The 19,887-nt window shown below is 41.2% G+C and overlaps 1 protein-coding gene across 1 annotated transcript in view; it reads left to right on the top strand.

Annotated features, from left to right (window-relative positions):
* The first annotated feature begins 240 nt into the window (after positions 1-240).
* The window catches only part of atp7b (ATPase copper transporting beta), a 28,760-nt gene continuing 9,113 nt past the window's right edge, over positions 241-19,887 (top strand). The window contains exons 1-13 of the mRNA XM_083988719.1: positions 241-445; positions 5,177-5,945; positions 8,300-8,509; positions 9,423-9,586; positions 10,354-10,515; positions 10,592-10,665; positions 11,737-11,920; positions 12,426-12,659; positions 14,380-14,471; positions 15,295-15,422; positions 16,294-16,448; positions 17,998-18,132; positions 18,705-18,899. Coding sequence (XP_083844845.1) covers positions 266-445; positions 5,177-5,945; positions 8,300-8,509; positions 9,423-9,586; positions 10,354-10,515; positions 10,592-10,665; positions 11,737-11,920; positions 12,426-12,659; positions 14,380-14,471; positions 15,295-15,422; positions 16,294-16,448; positions 17,998-18,132; positions 18,705-18,899 — 2,682 coding nt within the window. The 5' untranslated portion in view covers positions 241-265. The remainder of the gene's footprint in view (positions 446-5,176; positions 5,946-8,299; positions 8,510-9,422; positions 9,587-10,353; positions 10,516-10,591; positions 10,666-11,736; positions 11,921-12,425; positions 12,660-14,379; positions 14,472-15,294; positions 15,423-16,293; positions 16,449-17,997; positions 18,133-18,704; positions 18,900-19,887) is intronic.

Below are 19,887 nucleotides of genomic sequence, written 5' to 3'. Positions count from 1 at the left end.
TCTTTGCACACGCCGTCATCGTGCACAACTCTGATCAAAAACCGCAAACTCCAGCTGAGAGTCCAACTCACCAAAGAAAAAAAAAAGAAAAGTCCAGTTCCTCTGCGGTGCGCACCCGCGCTGCGCCGCGCCGCGCGCCTCTTATCTCCATGCAGGAATCGGACTCGGCCGCTGCGGACTTTTGCCCCTCGGGACTGACTGTTGACAGGTAGCAGCAGATAAAGCCGCAGCCCGCAGACTTCAGATCAGCTGCTCCAGTCCAGACATGTTTTCCCACAAGTCGCCAAAAACTCTGAGCAGTTATGTCCCCGAGGCGTCGCGTGGACCCGGACTCGGACCTGGACCTGGACCCGGGGAGCAGATCTGCATGGTTGAATGCTGCAGTAAACCGGACTGCACCTGCGGGGTCCACTCAGCGGACCGAGACCGAGACTGGAGACCGAAGGTAGGTAGGCCCACTCTCAGTCCGGGTCTCCACAGACCAGGACGCAGCTCTCTGAGTCTTATTTTGAAAGTTTCAACCGGCCATGCACTGCAAAAACTCAATATCTTAACAAGAATATTTGCCTTATTTCTAGTCAAAATGTCATTTCTAGTCAAAACAAATCTCATTCTACTTAAAATAAGACTCATCACATACAAAGTAGCTTGTTTTTAGACACTTTTTACTTCTTTCAAGCAGATTTTCATTTGAAATAAGTAGAAAAATCTGATAGTGGAGCAAGTTTCCGTTCCTTATTACAAGCACAAACAACTTGCTTTCACTGGCAGATTTTTCTACTTATTTCAAGTGAAAATTAGTTTGAAACAAGTGAAAATGATCTAAAAACAAGTTAATTTTTAGGTAATGAGTCTTATTTTAAGTGGAAAGAGATTAGTTTTGACTAGAAATGAGACATTTGGACAAGAAATAAGACAGATATTCTTGGAAAGATGTTGAGTTTTTGCAGTGTGTCCATCTTTTATTTACTCACTGTTTCTTGAAGGCCAGCAGAGTTTCCACTGATAAAGTCAAGATTTATTATTCTGCTTTTACATACAAACACATTATTTAAGGGCGATTCTTCAACTACGGGCACTTTCATGTCCTTTGATCATATTTTATACAGAAAAAAGGGAAATTCCACACTTTCATAGTTATCTTTACAATGAAAGTGCTTTAGAAAAAATGTACCGCTAGTCTACGATGACTTTTTCACCTTTTTCAACATCTTTATAGATGCCAATATTGCTGTTTTGTGCCTGTCCCACACCCAGACTTCTGATCTTCAATAATGAAAATGAAGTGTAAAAAAAATGATTTATCTTCATTTTTAAAACGTGAATGAATAAAGTATCAGTAAAATAATCAAAACCTAATTGGGGTATTTAAGGTCAAACAAATATTTATGTGATTTTCTACACCAAATCAGATTTCAGATTCAGACTCAGTTAAATGGTCATTTTCATGCATTTGCAATAGGCCTACATAAAAACCAGAGAATGAAAGATACAAGTGCTTATTATTAATACACATTTATCTACCTGTGGAAGTAACAGCTGAAGTTAAATGTCCACATAATTATAAGTTTAATTCTCTGTGTTATTAACCATTTCATAATGTAAAATGATCATGAGTTTGTGTGAATCCACAAAAGGTCAGAGGGCACAGATGTGACAGTGCTTTTACTTTGACGTATAAAAGTCAGTATTTCCATCTTATTCCACATTAGGCCTCAGCTCAGAGGGAAAACTTCTACTTTAAAAGAGAAAATCTTTGAAGGGAATGTGTTTAGAGGAGTCAGAGATACAGTAGATATAGTAGGAGCAGGTGAAATGTAGCTGCAGACAGTTTGTGTCATATTTGATTTCTCTATAAGCGATTCAGCGCTGGACAAGAGTCTGATTGTGATGGAGTCAAACACTCGAGTCAGTGGATCTGCTCGTGTGTCAGCGTCTATACTCCGCCGGCTGTGGAGGTTGAATGCAGCGATTGTATGAGTCCTGGACAGAAGCCACACGGACGTAATGTAATCATGCAAAGTCGTAGAGATCAGCACAGGAGTCAGGATTGTGCTGTTGATTCAGATTTTCTTTCACGTCTTCTAGTCTGTTACGTTGAATTTCTTCAAACTGAGACACTGAAGAAAGTTTCAGTGTTTCTAAAACTCACTTTGAGTCACAGTTAAAGGTCCAGTGTGTAATAATTAACAAGGTTTATTGGCAAAATCTGAATGAATATGTATATGTAATGTATCATCGCTATAAAATAATTTACTCACTGGACCTTTAAACTAACAGAAACTTCCATAATGGGTCAAATGTGTCAAATTGCATCTAATTCAGTTAAAGGGATAGTAGCATTTTTTTAAAAGTGGGGTTGTATGATCTACAAATAGCCCCTAAGTACTTTAATTGCAGTAGAAGACTCTCTGCACTCCTCCCGTTAGCAACGCCAGCCCATAATAGCCCTGCCCAGAGATTTACAACATACAGTGTTGTGAACAGACCCAAAGAAACGGACTATTTTCGCGGCCTAAAAGAGGTTTTACCTAAAAAAAAAATACACAGTTCCATTGTTTGCTATAATATAATTTTTTCCAGCCCCTCAAAGTGCAGGAAAAACACAGTTTAAAAAAAAATGCTACTATCCCTTTAAAGTAAAACAAAACTGATACAAAACTTTCTCTCTTTTTTACATTTTTTATTCAGTTGACAGAGAAAAATGTGATTGCATTCACCCTTCTAATGCTACATTCATGGTCCTGCAGTAATCACCTCTCCCACGTTCAGTGAACGCCTCACACTGTAAATAGCCATACTGCCACCCCTCTGTAATAATAATCCCCTTGCATCATTTCTGCCTTTGTGTGTGTTAAAAAATGCCTTTATTCCCTGAGCATTAATCCAGTCAGTGATGCCATAGCCGGGCGTTAACGGGTAGATTATATCAGCGCTTGGATTTGATTGGCGTAAGAGTTTCTCACGTCGTTTATTTATGTTTCCTTGAGCGATAATGTGACACATGCCAGAAAGTATTCACACAGCGGCAAGGTGAGACGGCCGGCAGCTTCGCATGATGCAGGTAGGCACAGGAACACTTACTTAGTGTAAAAATAATAATATTAATACATGTGTTTCTCTTATTTTTTAATGAAAATTGTTTCAGGGAATAAATGGAATTGATTTAAAAGTATACAATTTATTTGAAAAAAAATAAAAAATTAGGCAAAATTTTAAAATGTATCTTTATTTCTTTGTTTTTAATTTAGATTTGTTTAAACTTAAACTTTTCTCATAATGGCACATAGTAAATACACAACAGGCAGTTTGACATTCAAGCGACGGTAACAAAAACAGAGATAAAACGATAAAGAAAAGAGACAGGATTTATCTGATAGAGGCAAAATAAACTAAATCAATCAATGAAATATAAAAAAAAAAACCCGTTGTAAAGTGAAATAGTTATGATCCAGTATGAAGTGGTGAAATAAGTAGCATCTGTTATTTTAACTTTGACCCCCTGGAGGCTCTTTAACGGCCCCTGCGTGGCCCCCGAACCAGAGGTTGAAGCTCCCTGCACAAAATTCATATGAAGTAGCTCTTGATTCTCCAGTTTAAACAAACATTTACGTTGTAGTGTCGTGCTTCAAAATACACCGGGCTGTGACGATGCAGCACAGCAGATAACACAGAGTTTTTTCTGAGAAGTGTTTGTCTGTGTGTGATTTTGCACTTTGATCAGCTGCACACGCCGGTCAACATTTCTGTGTTTGCCTTTACTGTATGGAAGAGGGACAGGAAAGGGGGGGCAGAAAGATTGCACTGGAAACATCCCAACCATACAATACAGCCCCAGTGGCCTAATGGATAAGGCACTGGCCTCCTAAGCCAGGGATTGTGGGTTCGAGTCCCATCTGGGGTGATCTTCAGCAGAGTGGCGCAGCGGAAGCGTGCTGGGCCCATAACCCAGAGGTCGATGGATCGAAACCATCCTCTGCTAGAGACGATGTTTTAACTCGACCTTTAGGGAGGTTATGTATTTATAATGAGGCGTTAGAAGTAAAGCTCTTCCTATGTGTCTGCTTCCTCTGCTCCGTCCTCACTACTGACTTTAAGCAGAGTCACGTTGGGAGGCTTATGTGAAGGAGTCATGTGGCTTTTACCACAAAAAAAAAAAAATCTGCCAATGCACCTGACACCACCTTTTCCCCCAGTGATGCCTGGATCATTCATTTCTGTGTGTGGGAGCTGATACTTGTCTGTATTTTAAGTTTTGCCGATCGGGAATGTGATAAGGAAGCAGCTCTATGTGTGTTTAAAGGACCAGTTCAACCTGCTTTTTTATTTTTATTGACTTAACCCTCTCTTTATAACCGCACGTTCAGCAGCTGGAGTGAAAGAGGAATCAGTGTGGTGTTCCTGCACTGATTCACTGAGCTGATTTCATCCTAAATCTTCCACCGAACCACGAAACACAGACTTCCTTCTGATTTATCGGTCCATTTAGTGCAGTGAGAGCAGGGATCGAAGGGAGGTGGAGCTGAAACAATGGGCGAAGGAACATGAATGGGGTCAAGTGGGGCTTGTTGGGTGTCTGAGTAGAGGAGAGGAGAGTGCATCCATCAGCTGCAGCTGTTGAGCAAACCAAAACAGAGCGGGGACAGGAAATTAAAAGAGTGTTTGAGGTCTGTGTTGTCTGAGCCAATACAGTAAGCACACAGTATTACAAGATATTTATGCAGCCACAACAGGGGGGATAAAGCAATATTTATTCTTGCTGAAGGGATGGTATTTCTTTTTCTTTTTTTTTCTTTTCTTTTTTTTAACCCATTCTAATTCTAAAAGAGCTTTTTCCCACAGGCCGTAAGGATCATGAACATGTCATGATTTTAAGTGCCTTTATGGGCTTGTTTATCTATCTATCTATCTATCTATCTATCTATCTATCTATCTATCTATCTATCTATCTATCTATCTATCTATCTATCTATCTATCTATCTATCTATCTAGTCTGTGCTAAATTGAAAAAAAAAAAATTAAAGCTGCACCTAGTTAGTTATAGCTTAGCATAAAGTCAAAATGTATGCATAACTTTGTTCAAGTGCATGCACATCTATCTATCTTAACACTTAAAACTTGGATATTTTGTTCACTAAAACAAGAATTGATGCACTTTTCCTTTTGTCGTTTCAGGAGAGTTGTGCTGCAGCTGAGAAACAAGGCCTCGACAACTTGGCCTACGAGTATGGGAGTCAGAATGAGCTCTACGCTGCGGCCAAAGCTGCAGTCTCTAGCGTGACCTTTAAACTCCCCGGCCTCTCCACCGAGCACCAGGCCCAGGCCGTGGAGAGCAGCATCTCCATCCTGAAGGGAGTGCTGGGCGTCGGCCTGTCGCTGCCCCAAAAACTCGCCAAAGTGAACTATGACACCTCAGTCATCACGACCAAAGAGATCGCCGTGGAGCTGCAGAGGCTGGGGCACGGCGCGGCGGTGCAGGCGGCGGTGCGGATCGGGGTGGACGGGATGCACTGTCAGTCCTGCGTGCAGACCATCGAGGGCCGGGTGGGCGAGCTGCCCGGGGTGTCCCACGTCCGGGTGTCTCTGGAAGACAAAGCGGCGCTGGTTGTGTTCCAGCCGCTCCTGGTGGCACATCGGGAACTGAGGGACAAGATCGAAGACATGGGGTTCGACGCCGCTTTATTATCACCCGAGGACCCGTCCGCACAGGATGTCGACTTCTGGCGGACTGAGACTGTGATTGTGTGGATCGTAGGGATGACTTGCAACTCTTGCGTGCAGTCCATAGAGGGGAGGATCTCTCAGGAGACCGGAGTGCAGTCCATAGCGGTGTCGCTGAAGGACGAAAAGGGAACGATAACGTTTGACCCCCGCCTGACGCAGCCGGAGCGCCTCAGGGCGGCGATCGAGGACATGGGCTTCGACGCTTCGCTTCAAGGCAGAGGTGGGAGAAAGTCCCTATGTTGCAAGATTAAGTAGAGTCTCAAGTCTTTGCTCTCAAGTCCCAAGTCAAGTCCAAGTCCTAAGATTTTTGTTTTGAGTCCCAACCAAGTCCTAAAATTCCAAGTCCTAACGCTGCCGACCGTTTTACGAGTCGATTGTCAGGAGAATTTAAATCTTAAAGGGATAGTAGCATATTTTTAAAGTGGGGTTGTATGATCTACAAATAGCCCCTAAGTACTTTAATTGCAGTAGAAGACTCTCTGCACTCCTCCCGTTAGCAACACCAGCCCATAATAGCCCTGCCCAGAGATTTACAACATACATTGTTGTGAATGGACCCAAAGAAACGGCCTATTTTCACGGCCTAAAAGAGGTTTTACCTGAAAAAAAATACACAGTTCCATTGTTCACTATAATATAATTTTTTCCAGCCCTTCAAAGTGCAGGAAAAACACAGTTTTTATTTGGAGCTAACCAACTGCTGATCGGCGGGCGCTAACCCTGGGCGGAGGGATACGTGAGTTGGTTAGGTCCAAATAAAAACTGTGTTTTTCCTGCACTTTGAAGGGCTGGAAAAATTATATTATAGCGAACAATGGAACTGTGTATTTTTTTTCAGGTAAAACCTCTTTTAGGCCGTGAAAATAGGCCGTTTCTTTGGGTCTGTTCACAACACTGTATGTTGTAAATCTCTGGGCAGGGCTATTATGGGCTGGCGTTGCTAACGGGAGGAGTGCAGAGAGTCTTCTACTGCAATTAAAGTCCCCACCTCTGCTTCAAGGTAGGACCCGATGATGAGACCGATCGGGTGTCTTGTCTCAGCTCTTCATCTTGTTTCCGTTTCCCAGCAGAGAGGAAGGAGTTTGTTTTGGAACGCGAGTGGCATTGAACTGGTTTTTCAGCTCGTCGTAGAAAAGCTCTTTGTTAGAGCCGAGGCCCTCAAACGATTTATATTGCCGCCGTCATTCATTCATGCAAAGAATTTCACGCCGCCCAGGAATTCCTGTGCATGATATGTTAAGATGCATTCATGAAAACTCTGTTATTTATAAACCTCATGAGAACCACGGCAGCGGAAGCTCCTGTATGTTATGTGGAGATTAGTGTCTAATCTGCACCGGTCACCTCATATTCACCTCACCTCAGTTTCCACCAGTTACTGTGGAAACCAGACCAAGTATGCTCTCGGAGAGCCCTTCACGTGTCTTTCTTGTTGGATTTAGTAATGACAAAAGCAGTTTTTGCCAAGACGTGGAATTAACTCAGATTTGAGTCGACCCTTTTTAAATTTTCAGCTGTCAGGGCGGAGTCGACTCAGAGTTTCAGCTTTTAACGCACGAAACAGTTCATTTCAATTCGTAACAGCTGCTCAAACTGAATTCATTTCAGAGGGAATGATGAGTTTGGATGAATTCCCTCAACAACAATCATCTTAGTGGCTTGAAAATTGTATTTATTCATACACAAAACACTTTGTAATGCAAAACTAGAGTCACAAACACGGATGAATGCAAATTTAAACAGACAAACAAACAAAGACAAGCAGAGAAAATGGAATAAAAACAGTAAAAGCTGCAAAAACACCCAGAGAAAAAGCAAAGAATCAGGGAAATGAACTATTTTTCCCCCCAGTATAGATGTAAATTACAGCTGTAGTCTGTATTGTTGTATGGCAGCTGTAGTATATGGGCCAATGATGCAACCCAGTCTCAAGTGGTGTAACCGGTATTTTTCCATAAATATCTGACTATATACAGGAAAATATATCTGGACTCAAATGTGGAATAGTTCACTTTTGCAAAGCAGCACTGTTTACGGAAATACAGCAAAATATCTATTTCCATTCAAAGTTTTCAGAAAAAAGTATACTTTTTTATAAGTACACTTGTAGATGGATAAAATATTTTGCATTTATCATTGTTTTGTGGTGACACCCAGGGCCGTTGCTAGGAATTCTGGGCCCCCTTAAAGAATACTAAAGCGGGCCCCTACCCCCTAACTTTTCCAGTTTTTTTTTCTTAGACTACGTATGTATTATCATTTTTTATTTAGCCTACTTTGTTTTGATGCTAATGCAGCATTACTATGAGTATTAGTCAGGGTCTTATGCAGAATAATTCAGTCATACAAAGATTAGACTACTGAGGTTTTTTATGGGCCCCACTGGGCGCTGGGCCCCCATCACCTTTCTCCCCTATACAACGGCCCTGGTGACACCATTTGACATTTTCAATGCATTCAGTCTTACTTTTGTTTAAAAAAAAAGGTTCAAATGTCATAACAACAACAAATCTGATAAAACATTTATTTATTTTCAGTTATTTAAATCAATTTTTCATTTGTCTTCCTCCTCAGAGCCTGTAAACTTCCCCCAGAGCCCCGACAGGTCCGACTCGCCGTCGTCCAGTAACAGAGTCAGTAACGGCACCGGATCGCAGATCAACGCTGCAGGATGTCGGCCCAGCTCGGCCGATGTCAAAGTCCAGAAATGCTTCATCAGTGTGACGGGAATGACCTGCGCCTCCTGCGTGGCCAACATCGAGAGGAACCTGCTCAAACACAAGGGTGTGTAGGGTGTGTTGCATTCAACTGCATCAATGGGGGATTCCCTGGGTGTTATTGATTGAGTAAACTCAGCTCTGACTTGAATTATAAGATAAACAAACAGGAATCTTGTTTGTGTGACCCTCAGATGATACCTTAATTTTTTACCACACCCATTAACCCCTTCCTGGCCAGTTGTTTTAGCTGCAAAAACACATGATTTCTCATACTATGTTCTTATTTTATTATTTATTTTATCATTTTTTATTCCTGTGACTGTCTATATTCTGAAGGTTTTTACAGAAGGTATTGTTGATATATCGTTCATACAACATTTTATTCCAAAAACAAAAAAACAAAAGGGCTGGTGACAGTATTTTCTCATTTACAGAGTGATAAAAAGAGATATCCAAAATCCCCTTTTGACTCTAATATGTCAACAAAATAAAACAAGAATTTTGAAAGCGGCTTTATCCATTGTTCAGATTTCAGTTCTGTAAATATATGTAAAAATTGCATATGCATAATGCATATTTCATTAGATATTGCCCCATTTACACATTTAAACATAAAATTTTACAAAACTTGTAATACAAAAAATATTTGTCTTAATGTGAGTGATAAACTTGGGAAGTTTCATGGTGATATCTGTTAGTTAAAATTTTTACTTTAAAATACATTAAAAAACCCATAGGCGGAGGTGGACATTTGTCCAGCGAAGGGTTATGGGTGTGGTAAAAGTTCACTACGGGTCCAAAAAATGGACTTTCATTCTGAAATTTGGGACATCCAGAGTTGACCCAAAGATACACCTCCTTGCCAAAATTCAGGCCCCAGTGACCTTTCATTTGACCGTGGGGGGGTGGGAAAGTGTGAGAGGTGGACAAAAAAATGTCCAGGGGTCATCAGTGTTTCGCAATTTTGTGACTTCCAGGAATCGTGTCCGTGCTGGTGTCGCTAATGGCGGGAAAAGCAGAGGTGAAGTACGACCCGGACGTCGTCAACGCGGCCAAAGTGACCCAGCTCGTGGAGGACTTGGGCTTCGGAGCCAAGTTGATGGAAGACGACGCGGTGACGCACGGGAAGCTGGACCTCACCGTGAGTCTTCTCTTTGCCAACACCACATGACCTCTAAGCGCCAGAACCAGTGAACCTCACCCAGGGCCGTTGCTAGGAATTCTGGGCCCCCTTAAAGAATACTAAAGTGGGCCCCTCCCCCTAACTTTTCCTTTTTTTTTCTTAGACTACGTATGTATTATCGTTTTTTATTTAGCCTTCTTTGTTTTGATGCTAATGCAGCATTACACTGCAAAAACTCAAGTATCTTACCAAGAATATTTGTCTTATTTCTAGTCAAAATGTCATTTCTAGTCAAAACAAATCTCATTATACTTAAAATAAGAAAAGTAAAAAGTAGCTTGTTTTTAGACACTTTTTACTTCTTTCAAGCAGATTTTCACTTGGAATAAGTAGAAAAAATCTGATAGTGGAGCAATTTTTTCTTCCTTATTACAAGCACAAAAAACTTACTTTCACTGGCAGATTTTTCTATTTATTGTGAATTTAAGTGAAAATGATCTAAAAACAAGTTAATTTTTAGGTAATGAGTCTTATTTTAAGTGGAAAGAGATTAGTTTTGACTAGAAATGAGACATTTGGACAAGAAATAAGACAAATATTCTTGGAAAGATGTAGAGTTTTTACAGTGTACTATGAGTATTAGTCAGGGTCTTACGCAGAATAAATCAGTCATACAAAGATTAGACTACTGGGGTTTTTTATGGGCCCCTAGAGTTATCATCACCTTTCTCCCCTATACAACGGCCCTGACCTCACCGTCTCACACCCGTGTCTCGCTTCCAAAGGTGACGGGGATGACGTGCGCGTCGTGCGTCCACAACATCGAGTCCAAGCTCACCTCAACCAAAGGGATCCTCGGGGCCTCGGTGGCACTCGCCACCAACAAAGCGCAAATCCAGTTTGACCCGGACGTGCTCGGAGCTCGAGATATCATCAAAATCATTCAGGTAGTTGTTGCTGATTCTTCTACATCCTTGTCTTTAAGGCTTTGACATCACATCTTGACGTTGTGTTTCGCCGCAGAGCCTCGGGTTTGAGGCCAGTCTGGTGAAGGCCGGATTCAAAAACAACCTCGACCACGCAGAAGAAATTAGACAGCAAGTATCTGTTTTAAAATTGTCCTAAAAATGCTGCATTATGCTCAGAAATATGTTTGAAGTTGATTTAATTAGTTTGAAATAAGGATGTTCTGACCTCTTTGACCTCTGCTGTTATTTTCTCAAACCCAGCATCCCTATTTTAATAAGCTTGAACATCAAACTCTTGTGTTTGCATATTAAATTCATGCATCAGCTGCTTAAAGGGATATGCCAACTTTATTTTTTCTCGTGTCTTGCCTCACTCCCGAGTCCATGACCAGCAGATAGACACCATCCTTTCGACTGTGCGTGCAGTAACGAGGGAGATAGAGCCGTATCGCCCGTAATTAGCTTAGCTCAAACACTGGAAGTGTATGGGTAGTGTTAGCCTGCCTCCACCTAAAGTCATCAGAGAAACTCTTCAGCAACTCTAAACGGACCGATCTTCGTCTCAGAGCTGACAAAACTCTCCGGTAAGGCATCTTGAGCGGTCAAATGCCGCTAACGGGACGAGATCGGTCAAAACGGAGGGTTCAAGCAAAGACACTTTATTTTGGTTCAAGCTAGCTACATGGAGGGTAGGTTAGCTTCCTGTTTCAAAGTAAAAGCACAAATTCTATCGTCATGGTTTTCTGTATGTAAAGGGCAACGGGTGTTTTATTTTGTGAAAGTAACCGGAAGTGCGTTGGTCACAACAGCTAGCTTGAGTAGCGCCGAATTTGTCCTAACAAAATTGTAAACAGCTGGTATTTAGACAAATTAACGACACACTGCTGATCTAAACGGCTACTTTCTCACCTAAACATGTTTGAAATGTTGATAAAGTGATATATTTATAGAGTTTAGAGCTAAAACGACTCAGGTAGGAGGCAGGCTAACACTACCCATACACTTCCAGTGTTTGAGCTAAGCTAATTACAGGCGATACGGCTCTATCTCCATTGTTACTGCACGCACAGTCGAAAGGATGGTGTCTATCTGCTGGTCATGGACTCTGGAGTGAGGCAAGACACGAAAAAAAATCACTTTTATCACTTTAAATGTGTGAAAATCCTTAGAAAACGATGTGTTTCTGATGTGTGTGAACAGGTGGAAGAACTCCTTCCTGCTCAGCCTGGTCTTCGGCCTGCCCGTCATGGGCCTCATGATCTACATGATGGTGATGGACAGCCAGCACAAGGAGCACGGAGGCTCCATGCCCGAGGACCAGAACCTGCTGCCGGGCCTGTCCCTCCTCAACCTGGCCTTCTTCGTGCTCTGCACACCTGTACAGGTAAGAACGACGGGAGAAAAATAACCCGAGGAAGAAGCACAGCAGAAGACAATGTCCACTCCCTTTCTTGTTCACTGCAAAAACTCAAAAATCTTTCCAAGAATATTTGTCTTATTTCTTGTCAAAATGTCTCATTTCTAGTCAAAACTAATCTCTTTCCACTTAAAATAAGACTCATCACCTAAAAATTTACTTGTTTTTAGATCATTTTCACTTGTTTCAAACAAATTTTCACTTGAAATAAGTAGAAAAATCTGCCAGTGAAAGCAGGTTTTTTGTGCTTGTAATAAGAAAGAAAAACTTGCTCCACTATCAGATTTTTCTACTTATTTCAAGTAAAAATATGCTTGAAAGAAGTAAAAATTGTACAAAAACAAGATAATTTCTATGTGATGAGTCTTATTTTAAGTATAATTTGATTTGTTTTGACTAGAAATGACATTTTGACTAGAAATAAGACAAATATTCTTGGAAAGATTTTGAGTTTTTGCTGTGTTCCCTTCAGATCTTCGGCGGCCGGTACTTCTACGTCCAGGCGTACCGCTCGCTGAAACACCGCACGGCCAACATGGACGTCCTGATCGTGCTGGCCACCTCCATCGCCTACGTCTACTCCTGCGTGGTGCTGGTGGTTGCCATGGCGGAGCGAGCCAGCCAGAGCCCCGTCACCTTCTTCGACACTCCGCCCATGCTCTTCGTCTTCATCGCTCTGGGTCGATGGCTGGAGCACGTTGCAAAGGTAAAATGGGAATTTAAAAAAAGACAAACTCTTGTGTCAGAATATATGAAAAATACTGTTGTTATTGGTCTGTTTTTTCATTTCTGTTGTCTAGTGGTTTTATTTTTTGTTACATGAAATAGATTCGAACATGAAAATCAAACAGTTTTTAAAGGGATAGTTCAACGTTTTGGCAAATTGGCACATTGCCATAATCCCTATACAGGGTATCCGCGGGGTCTTGAAAAGTATTAAAAGGTGATAAATCAATTTTGGGAAAATTAAGACCCTTAAAAAGTATTAAAGTCTTTTCATGACTTTATAAAGTCTTAAATTTTGAAGGTATTTTTTCCGAATTAGCTGTCCAAGAGTTTGAGTCCTAAAAACATTGTGAAAGTGTGTGAATTTATTCATTTTATTAAAAAACAAAGATGAACCGGTACATAAAAAAGAAAAGAAGATGGTTTTTTGAGAGTGGAGCAATGTTTTTTTTTTTTTTTATTATAAACTTTGCCTTTTTTTTTATTATCTCAGCCTATTTTGATTCCTGTTGTATCATAGTGGTCTATAGTCTTTATCACAAACTAGAACTGTTAAGTTAAAAGTGTCACTGATGTAAATGGTTACAGCTTGAAGTGGCGGTGAGGTATTGAAAAATATTGAGAAGGTCTTGAAAAAGTCTTAAAAAGGTGTTAGAATTAACTTCAAGATTCCTGTATATACCCTGCTATAGTCATAGCAGTAGATTTGTTACTTTTAATTGTCGGTGCAAGCTATTTTTAGAACGGCGGAGCAGAGCCGCGAGCTGCTCAGAGCTACACTACGGAGACAGAGTTGTTTTTGAGGCAAATGCAGAGTCTGCTTGCCGAAAAACTGCCCCCAACTGGAACGCGTATCAGCTGTTTTTGCATGAATTTCCCTCTACAACAACTCTGTGTGGTAACGTTGTGTTATTATCTCATAGCGTGGTGAATGTGCAGGTCACAACTTGTCCACCAGAGCGTTGTGGAGTTGTTGGATTGTGTATTTGATGAGTTTGATGAGGGAAACCAATAAAAATCCCATAATGAGCCTCCGTAGCGTAGCTCTGAGCAGCTCGCGGCTCTTCTCCGCCGTTCTAAAAATACCTTGCACCGACAAATAAAGGTAACGAACCTACTGCTACGACTATAGGGATTATGGCAATGGGCCAACTTGCCAAAATGTTCAACTATCCCTTTAAAATGTAGTCAATTGCTCTTTGACACTCAAAAAGAAGAATGCTTGTGTTTCAATTTAATCTGGACTAACTGAGGGTTTATTGTTTTATTGTGATATGACACCGCATGTGGAGGTGTGTCTGCTCATGATGCCGCTCTAATATTTTGATGACTCCTCACTGGGATGCTATTACAGGTCACGGCAGAAGTGGCTGACTGTAGTTGTAGATTAACTTTCCATCAGCTGCTGCCGTAACTCTGTCAGAAGACCACAGTAAATTCCGCTTGTGACCTTGTTGTAAAATCCCATGCCAGCAGCAGCAGCAGCAGCAGCAATCAAGTTCGACCGGTTTTATTCATCATGAATCACCTTTATATAAGAGTTCATTTTGAAAGGAAAAGCTTGAGACAGCTCGATTTTTGTCTTTTCCTGTGACTTTTATTGTACTTTTATTGTTGTAATAATTGAGAAAACAAAGATGAAACAAGAAATGTATAATAATATGTAGCCTACACTAATAAATACATTCTTCTGTCTGCAGAGTAAAACCTCAGAGGCGCTGGGCAAACTAATGTCTCTCCAAGCTACTGATGCCACTGTGGTCACTCTAGGACCCGATCACTCCATCATCAGGTGAGACACCACATATGTCAATGATATATATATTTTTAAAGACCCCCTAAACCAAAAATGCACTTTTTTAAATGATTAACATGTCAATTTAGTGTGTGGGCTCTGCTACAAAGCATTTCAGGAGCAAAATTGCTAATCCACGCCATAACTGAGCATTTTAGACTTGAAAATGCAGTTTCAATACCAGACTCTGAAAAAACTGGATTTAATTTTTCAAATTGAAGTCCGTTTTCGTGCGTCACAAAACTGTAGCAACCAATCCCGTTGATTCGCTTGCTGTAGTAGTTCACCGTGACAGTAACACTTCACATATATAGCTAGATGCGGTGTGTGTAAGCAGTTGGTTGCAGTGGCTGAGTGGCAACATCGCCACCTTGTAAATGGGAGACCTCTGTTCAAGTCCAGGTGTGGTCTTTTTTTTTCTTCTTTTTTTTCTTTGTTATAAACTTTATTCACATTTCGGTTTACATTCAAATTTACATTTACTCGCCTGAGGAAACACAAGCTTGCACGTGAAACCTGACGTGAGCTTCGTGTTTTGAAATCACCTTTCTGTCTCCCTTGCCCCCTGACGCGCACCGCTGTTACCTAGCAACTCTGACCAGGCAGTCATGCATATTATAATAGCAGATGAATTTTTCAATAAGGGAGAAATAATGGACGTGTTTTTAGTGTCTTGGAGAGTTATTTTAAACAACTTTGTGTAGGTAAGCAATTTTAATCAAAGAATAGTCATAGCAGAGCATTTTTACAAATTTTAAAATGCCTCTTTAGGGGATCTTTAATCATATTTTTTAACAGTGAATATCTGTGTGTGTGTCAGTGAGGAGCAGGTGGTGGTGGAGCTGGTCCAGAGGGGCGACGTGGTCAAGGTCGTCCCGGGAGGGAAGTTCCCCGTGGACGGGAAGGTGATGGAGGGAAGCTCCATGGCCGACGAGTCCTTGATCACAGGTAGGAGCTTCTGGATTCAATCTGCTATGACTCATGACCTCAGGTTCATGTTTCCAAACTCTTATTGCGTTATTATTTTATACACAGCTCATGAAATCTGATTTTACAGCCTTAGGATGATGTCATCAGGGCCGGTCCCTGGCATAAACCCTCTATGTGGTTGTTTAGGGCCACAGCCGTTAGGTGGGGGGCCACATGATCAGAAAGGTACCGGGGTTCATCAAGTCATTTAAACATCCTGAGGTCTGCACGTGCAGCTATGAGCTTTATATGTAATGTGAAGTCAATATTCAGCTTCTTTTATCTCACATTTGAGACATTTGGTGAAAATAGAACGGCAGAATGACAACATTTGTGCTCAAAAAACAATCTTACAAAATGTCATTTTAGACTTGTTTTCTACACTTCTATATTACTGTATTCATATCCTATTTCAAGCACCAAAACAGTTCATTCTCATGACTGAAGGAGTGTTTTCACAAGGGATTGGACATTTTTCAAAAAGCAGACCTCAGATTTCCAGCATTTGTCCTAAATTATTTCTTTCTACAGTGTTGTAGGACAAACTGGCCTCAGTGTGCTTACAGCGGAGGTTCTAATATTTAGACATAAAACACTTGAGTATTGTTACATCTGCAAGTATCTTAAAAAGATCAATTTAAGAAAATATGTTAAATTTGAGAAAATGGCCTCAAACCTGAGAGGCATAAACACGTCTGTATTCAGTTTTAACCAGTGATTTGGTGTTTGAGCTTAGAGTGCAGGGCCACAAACAAAAACCTTGTTTAGGGGGCCACCAACATCCTAGGACCGGCCCTGGTTGTCATAATGAAGTAAACCATTTGTTCTTTTCTCCCTGCTCTTCATAAAGGTGAGCCGATGCCCGTCAGTAAGAAGGTGGGCAGCCTGGTGATCGCCGGCTCGATCAACGCCCACGGCGCCCTGCTGGTGGAGGCCACGCACGTCGGCGCCGACACCACGCTGTCTCAGATCGTCAGACTGGTGGAGGAGGCTCAGACCTCAAAGGTAACGCGCCCACGTTCATTTTCAGAGTTTCAAAATTCGGAAGCTGCTTTTATTCTTTTTTTTTAATCAAGGTCTTTTTATTTTCTTTTTTAAATTTACAAAAACAGGAAACTAAACCCCCTCCAACCCCATCCCAACTTTCATCTAATAGACTTTTTAACAGTATAAAATACAGAGTTCACATCGCCAGACATTTAAAAATGTAATTTAATTCAACAGATGAATAACACTGAAATGAAAAGAAATGACAGAGGGCAGCAGCAGAGGTTTACAGTGCTATATTATCGGCCTTCAACAAACATTAAGAAAGGCTGCCAAGTATTATGAATATGAATGTTGGAGGTGCTGGGTCTTTCCATTTCAATAATAACATTCTCCTAGTTCAAAGAGAGCAGAAAGCCAATTGACCTATGGCTAAGCCACGCCCCCAAACGCGATGAGCCAATCACAGTGCACATAGCTAGCCCATACACTCGGACATTCTCTGCTTCCATGTCCATTGAAATGCATTGCAGTTGGTCAGTTTTCATTCGTTTTTATATGTTTTTTCTTGACATTTTAAGTTTAAAATGGTCAAACGGTGTTCATGGGGTACATGCAACTCTGACACTAGGTATCCTGAGAGGCTGGGCAACGGGGGGGATTTTTTTTTACCTTTTCCCAGCCACATCTCAACCGAGAGAAGTGTCTGCTCTGGATAAAGTTATGCAGTAGACCACAACACCAACTAAACCTGGATAAACTTAACAAGGATGTCTACATCTGTTCTAAGTTAAGTCAACAACGTATTTGAGGCAACATGTTGTCAGAGATGTTTAGATGTTAGCCAGCATCACAACTAAGCATAAAGTCCTCTAGCTTAATGCTAACGTATAATGTAAAACTCCATAGACAGGCTAACAGAAATTAGCCCGTCGCTATCGGCGTTTCGCAGCAACCGACAGCCATAGCAGTAAAGCTAAGTGAAGTTTTGGTGACTTCGAGATGATATTTAATCTTTCTGTCTCCAAAAATCATCAATTGCCTCCTGTGAAATGTCTCTACTGTGACTATAGAATTAAATGGAAAATAAATAGGAAATAACAAGAGCAATGCCTTAACAGCTGGGGTTCTGGGGGGGTGGGGGATGTCCCCCCCAAAGAATGTGTGGTTACGCCCATGGGTCTATGCTATCTTTGATAGTAGAACGTCTAACTTTAGACCAGTGTAGATGGTGTACAATTTTATTCAAAACTGAATAACAACATGTCTAAGAAGAGAAGATTCCCTGTATTATTTTGTGTCTTCTGTGATTGGTTCATTTAAATCTCATTTAAATTGTGTTATGAGAGTAAAGAATTTCTAATGTTGTGCTCATAGTTCGTTTTCTAACTAGTTTACAATCAGAAATTGAGTCAAGTTGAAGGACATACTGTATGGGAAAACATTTGAGGCTAAATTTTGACACTGCAAGTATCTATAGAAATGTGGTACAGTGCTTTTATTCTGATTTAAATGTGCTGACGTCGTTGGTTGACCTTGGTTTAGTTTAACTCTGCTGTTTGCTCAGGCTCCCATCCAGCAGTTTGCAGACCGGCTCAGCGGCTACTTTGTGCCCTTCATAGTGATCGTTTCTCTGCTGACGCTGGTGGCCTGGATGGCCGTCGGGTTTGTCAACTTTGACATTGTGAAGGAAAACTTCCCGGTATGTGCTCACGCCTGTGTTTTACCATGCAGATAAAAAGCAGCTCTTATAGTATTAAAGCGATAGTAGCATTTTTTTTTAAAGTGGGGTTGTATGATCTACAAATAGCCCCTAAGTACTTTAATTGCAGTAGAAGACTCTCTGCACTCCTCCCGTTAGCAACGCCAGCCCATAATAGCCCTGCCCAGAGATTTACAACATACAGTGTTAGGTCCAAATAAAAACTGCATTTTTCCTGCACTTTGAAGGGCTGGAAAAAATTGTATTATAGTGAACAATGGAACTGTGTATTTTTTTTCAGGTAAAACCTCTTTTAGGCCGTGAAAATAGGCCGTTTCTTTGGGTCTGTTCACAACTATGTATGTTGTAAATCTCTGGGCAGGGCTATTATGGGCTGGCGTTGCTAACGGGAGGAGTGCAGAGAGTCTTCTACTGCAATTAAAGTACTTAGGGGCTATTTGTAGATCATACAACCCCACTTTAAAAAAAATGCTACTATCCCTTTAAGGCTTTGGCATCACTTTCACATCTCCTCCTCCTCCTCTTCTTTCTCCTCTTCTTCCTCTTTGCAGGGTTACAACCAGAGCATCTCCAAGGCCGAGGTCATCGTCCGCTTTGCCTTCCAGGCGTCCATCACCGTCCTGGCCATCGCCTGCCCCTGCTCTCTGGGGCTGGCGACCCCGACGGCCGTCATGGTGGGCACGGGGGTCGGAGCGCAGAACGGCATCCTGATTAAAGGGGGCGAGCCGCTGGAGATGGCTCACAAGGCAAAGCACTTCACATTTACTTTTCTGACCTCTGAGAACTATAAGCACTTCACATTTACTGCTTCTACTACAATCATTGGAAAGATGACACTTATAATTAAAGAAAAATGAACTAAAAGTCTGATTTAAGGCAGAAAATGAACTAAAAGTCTGATTTAAGGCAGAAAAATGAACTAAAAGTCTGATTTAAGGCAGGAAAATGAACTAAAAGTCTGATTTAAGGCAGAAAATGAACTAAAAGTCTGATTTAAGGCAGAACAATGAACTAAAAGTCTGATTTAAGGCAGAAAAATTCATGTTATAACCCTTATCAGTCATTTGTCTGCAGTGTTGCACCTTATCGTGCAAGGACAAGACTGATATTGAAACTTAAAGTGTGACATGCAGTGACTCAGCTGGCAGCGGTGTCGTTGAAACAAAAACAACAAAAATATATCTGTTGCATGAGTTGATTAACACAAGGTATCAATGTCACCATTATTGTCAGGAAGTGTGAGTGAGGAGCGGTTTGTTCTGGTATGCAGGTGTGCAGCATACCTGCAGCATACCAGGCTCAACATGATACTGTTTAATCTGCTTAAAGAGAAACTTCACAGAGATCAAACTCAACAGAGATTTTTATGATTAAATCTGTTTCTATTTGAATTAACTACTGACACCCTGTGGCGCCGGACGTTACTGCTTTTTTATTCTAATAAAGCACAAATTAGGAATTTATGGTTTGTTAAATGTTATTTATAGGGCAGAAATACACCAGAAGTATGGTGGCCTTGTGAGCCCAAAACACATGCAAATTAAGATTACACTTTAATCCAATGCAATCCACTTTTCAAAACATAAAAGTTTACCAAAGTGCTGCACAGTGATATAATAAGAAATCCTCCCCGAAGCAAAACAAATAATTACCTGTCCAGCAGAAAGAGAGCAACCTCGGCATCACTTTTCAGGCCCAGATCCCTCCGTTGTTTCCACCGACCTGAAGCTACAC

The sequence above is a fragment of the Trachurus trachurus genome (assembly GCF_905171665.1).
Source record: "Trachurus trachurus genome assembly, chromosome: 2".
Taxonomy (NCBI): Eukaryota; Metazoa; Chordata; class Actinopteri; order Carangiformes; family Carangidae; genus Trachurus; species Trachurus trachurus.
The sequence above is the reverse complement of the archived record's forward strand: the minus strand, read 5'-3'. Positions and strand labels throughout refer to the sequence as shown.